Here is a 9,854-nt window from a genome sequence, read left to right as displayed (position 1 = left end):
TGTAATTCACCCCTGAGGATGATGTTGTAATGTCGAAACATGTAGAGTCATCAACTTTTTGATGACCATAGATAGGCCTATATAAAATGTTTTTAATTGTGTTCCAGTTTAACGTTGAATATTATTTATGATTTTAGTCTTTAGTATGTTTTAATCTTTGGCTATTTGCAAGAAAGAAGAATATAACCAGCCTTCTTAGAACATCTTGATTCCGTACACAAAAGAATCCACTTCACCATGGAAATAGAGGAACAAAGCAGCCTACCGTTTCTTGACATACTCATCAGCAGACAAGAGAGAAAAGTCACCACAACAGTATATAGAAAACCCACCCACACGAACAGATACCTACATTTCCAATCATATCATCCAAGCTCGATAAAACATGGCATAATACAATGCCTAAACAAGAGAGCAAGAAAACGTTTACGATAAGACATCCATCGAAACAGAACACCAAAAGATCATAGAGGGTTTTATACAGAATGGTTACACCTCCTCCTTCATCAAAAACTCCCTGAAGAAGAACACAACAGAAACAAAAGATCAGAAAAAAAAAACTACCACTACTACCGTTTACCTACCCTACCTGCAAAGTTTCAGTGAAAAACCCAAATGCATAGCCAAGGAATTCAACATAGAAATCCGGTTAAAATACTACAAGACATTAAGGCCCATTCTGATAAAAAACAAACAGCAACCTACCAATGAGAAACACAAAAATGTCATTTATGAAATTTCAAGTTCCTGCAACAAAATATACATTAGAGAAATGGGAAGAGGACTCGCGACAAGAATAAAAGAACATAAAGACAGTACAAGACTCATGAAAAAACAAAATTCAGCTATTGCAGAACATGCCATGTCAACTGTACACAAAATATACTGGGAAAAAGTAGAATCGTTGACACAGACAAATTCTGGAAGACAAGAAAAATTAAAGAATCATTTTATATTAACACAATTAAACCTTCACTAAACAGAGATTCTGGATTAGAGGTGAGTAACCTGTGGCTACCATTGGTTGAATCTACAGGAAATCTCCAATCAGAAACAGGGATAGAACAACCAACCATAACACACACTCCACAATCCAACAGAATACTCTAAAGACTGACAACACCTTACCCACACTAAACTGAAGACAAAAGGCAAAAGTACATACTGAGCAGTAAGGTTTGTATTGTATTAACTACTGAAACTGTTTTGCAACTGATATAAAATAAAATTCTCAGAACTGAATTACAAAATAAATGATATTGTATAATAGCAAATTTTTATTTTCAATCAAATTTATCCCTTTTGCAACAGGTACCCCTTTAAACACTCTTTTGTGCAAGTTACCATGTTACATTCAAAATTTAATTAAATGCCTTTACTATATATTTATTTGAATTAAATTAACATTATAGTCTTTGTTATGTTTCAAAATTTTGTTATCTAAGTTTTAAGTCCTTCATTTCAAAAGAAACCTTTAAAAACCGCTTAAAACTTCATATGTATTATCACATGACGACCAAGCTATGAAAATTCTCTACTTTGGCACTGTGTATTTTCAATAATACAATGGCATTTGCCAAGCCTGCATTAAGGTAATTTGAGGCCCTGGTGCGCTTATTTTTTTGAGGCCCCTTGAATAGGGTACAAGCAAATTTGAAGTTAATTATAATGAATACATATTAAGTTAGTTACAGAATATGATCTAATTATTCAAAGTAAATTGGAATATGATGCATCTAAATTTTAAGGATGATATATTAAAATTAAACAATTATAATAATAATTATTTACTTGTACAACATGGCAAGTAAAAATTAATTAGGTCCATAAAAACAATATAGTTATTGTTCAACATTATGGAAGAATGCCAAAACATTACCCTAAAATCAAATATTCCTTGCTTTGTTGGAAGCAAGGAAAGGTTATTTAAGCTTTCATTTAACATTGAAGCATGCAATTCATTTTTTACTCTAGCCATTTTACAAAAAGATCTCTCTACAACGCAATTCATGGTGGTTAGGCACAAGTATATTCTTAATGTCATGTCAATATTAGGAAAAACAGATTTAAGTTTGTTTTCGGATTGCTTTGATGCATTGTTGGGCGGATCTGTCTAGATCTGGAGAGTATATGTCTCTCAATCTTTTAGCTGCAGCAAAAATTTCAGTCTCATTTAAATTTTTGAAATTAGATAGAAAACCAAACTTCATTTCTGTCACTTTATGTGTAGCAAGACAATTTGTCCGACACATTTGTAATTTGTCAACTACTGGTATAAAATTTTCTACGTGAAACTTCTGAATTCCAGATAAACTAATTTCACCTTCAGAATTCTCATCATTTGCCAGCTGTATTTTTCTCTTTCTAGAAATCTCACTCCTAAGCTGTCCTTCTACTATATTTGAAAGCTGATGAGCTTGAATTTCGATTCTATCAAATTCTTCATACATTGAATTTACATACTTCTTCAGCAAACTTTTAAGCTTTACAGCAGCAGACAAATCAAGGCTCTTTTCTTGAAGCTTAGCATTTGTAGCATCAAATCTTCAAAGAATTTTATACCAAGATACTTTCATAAAAGCAATGTCATTTTATTCGTCAAAGTAGTAGTTTCATATCTTACTATTTGCCTTGCATCAATATCCTTAGATAAATCTTCAAGTTTGGTATAAATTCTGTCATTTGTTTCATATAGAATTTTTGTTGAAACTGATCTGGCTGACCATCTTGTTAAACTGAGGTTCTTAAGAGTAACTGGCCTCCCATTAACGTTTCTTAAGCCATCACAAATGCTTTACCAACGCTTGGTTGAAGAAGCACAAAAACTGTACAGAGTTTGACAAAAATTTAAAAAAATCTGATGCACAATCGCAACTTTCCACTGCATTCATGCCTACTAGATTTAATGAATGTGCTGCACAAGAGATGTAATCAGTATATTGGTTTATGTTCTTGAGATGCGCTTGTAGGCCATTGTATTTACCAGACATATTTGCTGCATTATCGTACGATAGTCCACGTGCATTTTGAATGTTGATTCCCATCTTATTTACTTTTTCTACAACAACTTCAGCCATTAATTTTCCTGTAGCCCACTCGAAGAATTATAATCAACAAAACCCTCCTGTGTATCACCATCCTCGTCCATGTATCACAATATTATACGTAACTGATCTGAGTGTGTGACATGAGGCGAGGAATCTACAATAACTGAAAAGTATTTAACATTGCAAAATTCATCAGCAATTGTCTTATAAATCTTATTAGCCATCAAAATAATAATTTCTTCATAAACTGTTAAGGATCAATACGAGGTAACTCCCCAGCCTTTTTTTCCACATATTTCAAGTTGCTTAGCCAAGAATGGATCCAATTTACCTGCCAATTCTAATGCAGCTAAAAAGTTACCATTGTTGAAATCTTCAATCTCCTCTCTATCCCCTCTAAGTGCTAATCCTCTTCTACACAATAATTTTAGACATTCAACAACTCTACGCAATACCTCCCCATAATATCATATTTCATTTTCTAAATCATTGTTTAACTTTGAATCCACAGTTTCTATGCTATTAGTCTGTCCCATCCAGCAGTGCACAGAATAAATGTGAGCTTTACTTAGGTTCATGGTTTTGTATAGCTTTAGAGCCATGCGACCAATTGCAGAATCCTTTTATAAAAGTGTTATCAGAATTTAAAAAAAAATACAATAAAAGCAGAAAAAGGAGAATACATCAACCAATCTCTTTTTTGTTTCACCATTTTTTAGTTGCATTTTAAAAAACTTCAGTGAACAGCATCTCTGAACATCTGTTGAATGCTTACCTCTCTTTGACACTGAAAAATCTTGCTCTGCTATATTTTGTTCTGGAATCATATTTTTTTGAGTTCAAAATTCTATTATTCGTTTCCTGTCCAGTGGCCATAACACTGGATCAGACGAGGGATCATCTTCCTTACCAGAATTAGTAGTGAGATTTTCAATCTGACATGCTCTTTCCTTTTGTGAATCATAAAAGGATGAAGCTGCACTTGTGCTAGAATTTTTAGTTGCTACAGTGGGTTGAGAATCACTCAGGGTAGAAGCTTTGTCCTTGAAAGGGTTGGTTACATTCTTCGGCTTCTATGTTTTTAAGGTGATTTACGAGATCGGTCAAATTGATCTAATCTGCATTGAGTAAGAATAGAACAAATAATAGATAAAATATGATGCTTTATTGAAAAAGAGAGAGTTAAACTGATGATCCGGATTGTCAGTAGGGGTCCTGGCGCAACAGCGCCACGGTTAATGCAGCCCTCGCAGTTGTACAAATGAACATCTATACTATCAGATGCTTACATAGCCTTTTGACTTGTATACTTCAAAATTATCTGAAGGAATTGCAGTTGAAACAAGTAATACACTTTGTTAACCCCTAACAGGTGCCACACCCACCTTCAACAGATTTGTTTGAACTTTATAGCCAACATGTATAGATTACATATGCATGTATATAGTCATCAGAAAAAGCTCATTATAATCTAACAACGGTTATTTTGATTATAACACTTTTGATTATTTCTTACCTAAATATGCTATTGTTAGAGATACAGTTTTAATTGTATTTAGGGCTTACTTATATATTTTAGTTAATTATATATTAGTTTTGCTTTAAAATTGATAATTGAAAGGTTTAAACATTTTTTAAATATACATTATACTTTGCATCAATTCTCAAGGCTTAAGAGATTACAGGGTGAACTAAAATTTTGCCGAAGGATTGCACATCTCCCAGAGACAGTGTTATATGCCTTAAGGGCACCATTGACTTGTGTCAAGATGAAGAATAAAATGTAAAAAACAAGAAAAATAAAACATGAAAAATTAACTATATGTGAAAAGGAAAAGACCTGAAATTATGAATATAACTAAAACAATATCTACAAAAATATTCTACAAAAAATTAAAAAGTATGTACTTTTTCCTATTTCCTAATTTTAATCATTTCATTGCATTGTACATTGATGATAATAGCTAGTTAGTGATATGATAGAGAAAACAAAAAATATAATATAAATATTTACCTTAAAAACTTTTGATATTAATTTAGGAGGTTTAGAGGTTATACAAATAAAATATTAAAACTATAAGGTGTAGAAAAGTATTTTTATACTTAAAATGAAAATCACCTTGCACTCGAACTATTTTAACAGGTTGAGTGCAAATAACTACAACAGATAAATAACATTTTTATTAGAAAGACATAATTAGAATAATGTCATTCTTTGTGTACAAAATATTTATAAACTTTAATAAAATAAAACCATATGTTTTTTGCATAAATGTCTTTCTACAGTCAAAGTGATATGAAATGCAACAGCCTGTGGGGAAAGGGTTAATAAAAAATCAATAAAAATAATTAAAAATTAAAAGTTATAAACAGTTTAACACTAACACAGAGTATCCTCACTATTATTTAGCACTTTAAAGAGTACTAAGACCACACATCTCAAATAGTTAATATGCATATCTAAATTTTGAACTTGTGCCTGTTGGCAGCGACAAAGATTTCATTTGCTAATCTGTAGTTGAAATGTTCAATTTCAAACTTATTCATCGAAAGAAACATTAAGTCTTTGGTGAGTTCTGCAGTCAAGTGGCTTCTTTGGGAGTTGATAAGGATCTCTTTTTTTTTTATCAACATTTAAAGGATTCAAGATCTAAAACAAAAGAAAGTGCTTTCAATATTTTTTTTTCAAAAGTGTCTTAAAACTTTGGACATTTCACAACATAAAAAAATGATTGAAAAACTAAATCAAATTAATGGAATTTCTTTAAACTGAAGCTATATACTATTTACGAATTTCATACAATAATTTTAAGTTTCATTCAAGTTGGTTAAGTATTTCCATTGTCAGAAGGAAAACAATGAATAACAGTGACACCCTCCTAAAAAAAGGTTTAAGATGCATATTACTTTATGATTGCATCTCTCTCCCATTTCTATACTTCCTGTAAATCTAAAATGAGTTTTTTTCCATTCACCTGACTTAATTTCCATCCATGATGCAGGTATTCGCATTAACATGACCAATTAGAAATATAAAGAAGGAATTTGGTTAAAACAGAATAAAGTAAACTTGGAAGCACTCATGAGAAAAAGCTTGCTGATAATGTTACAGCTAACAGAAAGGATTTTTTAAGCATGCTACGGTAATGAAAATGCTAAAATAGGGATTGGGCCCAGGATCCTAGTGCAACAAAGTTTTTGTTAAAAGACTATGAATTAGCTGAGTTTAAATGTTCTCTTCTGCTTTGACAAGAGATATTAACACTATTCTTGACCCTTATCATTCTATGGGAAATATTGAAATTAACATGAATCACATATGTATGAATCTCTTAATAGCATTAGAAAGAGTAAGATTACAAATACATATAGATTCTGTACCATACAAGGTTTACTCTCGTTACTAGTAAAATGATGCATGAATCAATGCTAGGATTTTTGCTTTTTCTTGTTTATATTAATCATACTGATAGGGGCATAATTCATAAATTATGCTGATAACATGAAACTCGTGAACATTTCTAGCTTTACTCTACTAGTAGGTCTGATAAGTGTATCAGTCCTATACATCCTATGCAGATTTGTGTGATGGCCAATTGTAAATACAGTTGCCTTCAATATTTCAAGAAATACTAAAATAAATTCAACAAAACACATCCCTAACACAATATAAACTTATACACCTCACCTAAGTTAGCTATGTTTTCATGATGAAACAAAGGTCTGAAATGCTGAAAACTCAATATTAATTATACTATCTGAGACAACACTCACATAAACATTTTCAAGTAACATTTGAAAAACTTGAACCAGTACTGCATTACTGGACATGTACAACAAATGTCACAAAATCTAAATGAAATGCCCTGTAAAAATGAAGTAAAAAGTTGGTCATAAACTGGAAACACAGAACACGATTATGTTTTATGAAAGCAAAGTAAGTGACATTTGAAGAAGCTAAAGTAATAAGAGTGTTAGGCATAACCTATAAGCTAAGAGAGAAGCAGTTAGAAGTAATGCAGTCTGTTTGTAATTATCTCTATATAAATCTATAGTTAGCCCTCACTTGAAATACCATGTACAGTTTCATCTCCTTATCTAATAATTGATACTAACTTATTGAAAAGGGTTCAGAGGAACATTAGTGGGATGATTCTAGAGTTGAAAGGGTTATCTTTTGGGAATACTTTAAGATCTCTTTAGGAAAAAAAAACAGAAGAGGTGAACTTATTGAAGTTTACAAGATTATCTGGGATATCAATAATAAAAAGGCTTCTTGTTTCTTTGCAGACAATAGGACACATTTAGGTACTTTTTTGTTATACCCCTACAAATTTTAATTTTTCCATTATACTCCCACAATTTTAATAACTTTTAAAAATATATAAATATGTAATAAAATATAAATATGCATTTTATTCATATAGTAAATGTCCACAATAAATTTCTAAAGATATATTAATAAGCACTGTATTCATATAGTAATAACTTAAAATTTGCGGGGAGTATAATGGAAAATTACCCACATTCAAAGTTTGGAAAAGACAAGCTATGTCCATGTTAAGCCAGTTTTCTCTTTCTAACAGAATAATTGGCTTATGAAATTAGTTGCCACCAGCAGTAGTAGAGGTCAGCACTTTACAAAAATTTTCAAAGTAGAATAAATAATTTCCTGAACAATATAGGATTGTTTGAAATTTTACTTTTTCTCAAAGTGGATATAAAGGAACAACCTTCATACACAAAATGGTCTCTCTTTTTTTTGTCTGTATGTTACATGTGTAACTACATTTCCAGTTTGTTTTTTATATCAGTTAAAACATCCTTACAAAAAAATTACATTAGAACATATTTAACGATACTCACCGAAAACTTGTAAATGGGAGATTTTCTCAATTCCTACTTTAATAATGTTTTTTAATTTAAGTTCAGTGTATATTTTATAATAACTAGTTTTTGTAGACATATTTGAGATTTGTAATGCATTTTGTAGTGTAGATTATATAGCATAAAAACAATGAAGTTGAAGGTGACAGAAGACCACTTAGCTAATTGAGTTTACCACTTCATCCACCAAATTACTAAGCCAAAGCACTATAATAAAACTTAATATAGCAATACATTCATGCAACAGCCAAAAAAGGAGTTTTACAAGAGACTTTACCCACCTAAAATTATTTTAAGTTCATCTATAACTGAGCAAAAAAAAATTACCTTTTCAAAACGTACATTGTTTTAGGTGTTCCCAATTCATTGTCAGATGAACTATCTACATTTTTTACACATTTTCTCTTTACTTGTTTGCATTTTGAATCCACAAGTAAAGGCTTCATTGGTTGACTGGCTGATTTACTATAATGTTTTAGCCAAGCTGTTGGCATCTGTGAAAGGCTTGCTGAGAAGACTGAACTGTTCCTTTCAGTTTCAGTTTGACTAGAATGACCAGCAAGAGATATTACAGGATTTTCTGGCCTCAAATTTGTCCAAACACAATTAACTTTTGAGTTAACAGTTTTAAAATTTTGTTTATCAACACTTTGATTTTGTATCAGCTCAGCTGAAACTGGGTTCTGTTCTGTTCTACTACTAGTTAAACTACGCGTACTTTTTACATCAGGACTTATGCTGGAACTAGTAAAATGTCTAGTACTAGTACTAGTTGTATAACTATTAATACAAGAATGTATACTTAAGCCTACTGAACTATTCACAAGATTTGGTTTACTTTCTAGCCTCGTATTAATATTAATAATACTAGTTCTACTTCGTAAAGAAGGTTCAATTATTCTTGTTTTTAAATGTAATGAAGGCGCAAAAAGGTGAGAGTTAAATATATTTTTAGAGAAGCTGCTTCCTTCTTTCTCATCACTCTTTTCGCCACTTGGAGATTGACTGATTCTAGAAGAACTTGTTCTTTTTGTGGCATCTTTCTGCTGGAGTTTTCCTAACGTTAGGCTTAACTGAGTACAGCGTTGTTTTTTCCATATATGGTATCTCTTGATCAAAACTACACTCCAAATAAGAATTAATACACAAATAAAAATTAAAGTAATTACTGGAAATAAATACAATGAGAAAGTTGTGAAAAAAATACAACAGGCAGTGACAATTCGCAGGTAAAATTTTTGAGGTTCCATCTTATACTTAACAACACGCCATTTTGTCTAGCAAAGGTCATTGATCCCCAAAACAGTGATATCTCACTATTAAACAGAAAAAAGTCAAGATGTTGTTTATCAACATTCTCTGAATCAATACTGTTTTAAGCATATAATATATTTAAACGTCATTGCGAATGTTTATAGTTTGTTGTAGTTTCAGCACAAAGCAACACATGGGCTATCTGTGCTCTGCCTACCACGGGTATCGAAACCGTTTTCTAGCGTTGTAAGCCCGCAAATATACTGCTGTGCCACTGGGGGTGCCAATGTTTTTGGAATTTTATGCTTAATTTCATTCACAATTTTCATACAATAATAAAGTAGTATTTGTGTACATTTAATATGTACTATAGTAAAAGCTGTTATCTATTTCGCATCCAAGAGAAGCACTTATGAGTGTATGAAATCTATTTAGCTTTCGTTGTTGTTGTTTTTTGAATTTTTCCTTAGAAGGTTTGATTATTACAACTTTTTTTTTAATTTCAGCCTTTATTCTAAGTAAAAACAGCCCTTCTTTTGTATTGGTTAATGTCAAACTAACTTGTAGAAACAGTAAAAAATAGATGCATATGCTAAAATAAAATTTCCTGAAAAAGAATTAAATATATAACATAAATGACATGTTAGCTCCAATATATTATATTGT

The 9,854-nt window shown here is 31.2% G+C and overlaps 1 protein-coding gene across 2 annotated transcripts in view; it reads right to left on the bottom strand.

Annotated features, from left to right (window-relative positions):
* Positions 1-9,196, bottom strand: part of LOC106465403 (putative GPI-anchored protein pfl2) — a 53,186-nt gene extending 43,990 nt beyond the window's left edge. The window contains exon 1 of one of the 2 annotated variants that reach the window (XM_022393299.1): positions 8,262-9,196. In XM_022393299.1, coding sequence (XP_022249007.1) covers positions 8,262-9,184 — 923 coding nt within the window. In that variant the 5' untranslated portion in view covers positions 9,185-9,196. The remainder of the gene's footprint in view (positions 1-8,261) is intronic. The other variant, XM_022393300.1, reaches the window with a different exon arrangement.
* Positions 9,197-9,854: the final 658 nt, after the last annotated feature.

The sequence above is a fragment of the Limulus polyphemus genome, unplaced genomic scaffold (genome assembly GCF_000517525.1).
Source record: "Limulus polyphemus unplaced genomic scaffold, Limulus_polyphemus-2.1.2 Scaffold1932, whole genome shotgun sequence".
In the NCBI taxonomy this organism is placed as follows: Eukaryota; Metazoa; Arthropoda; class Merostomata; order Xiphosura; family Limulidae; genus Limulus; species Limulus polyphemus.
The sequence above is the reverse complement of the archived record's forward strand: the minus strand, read 5'-3'. Positions and strand labels throughout refer to the sequence as shown.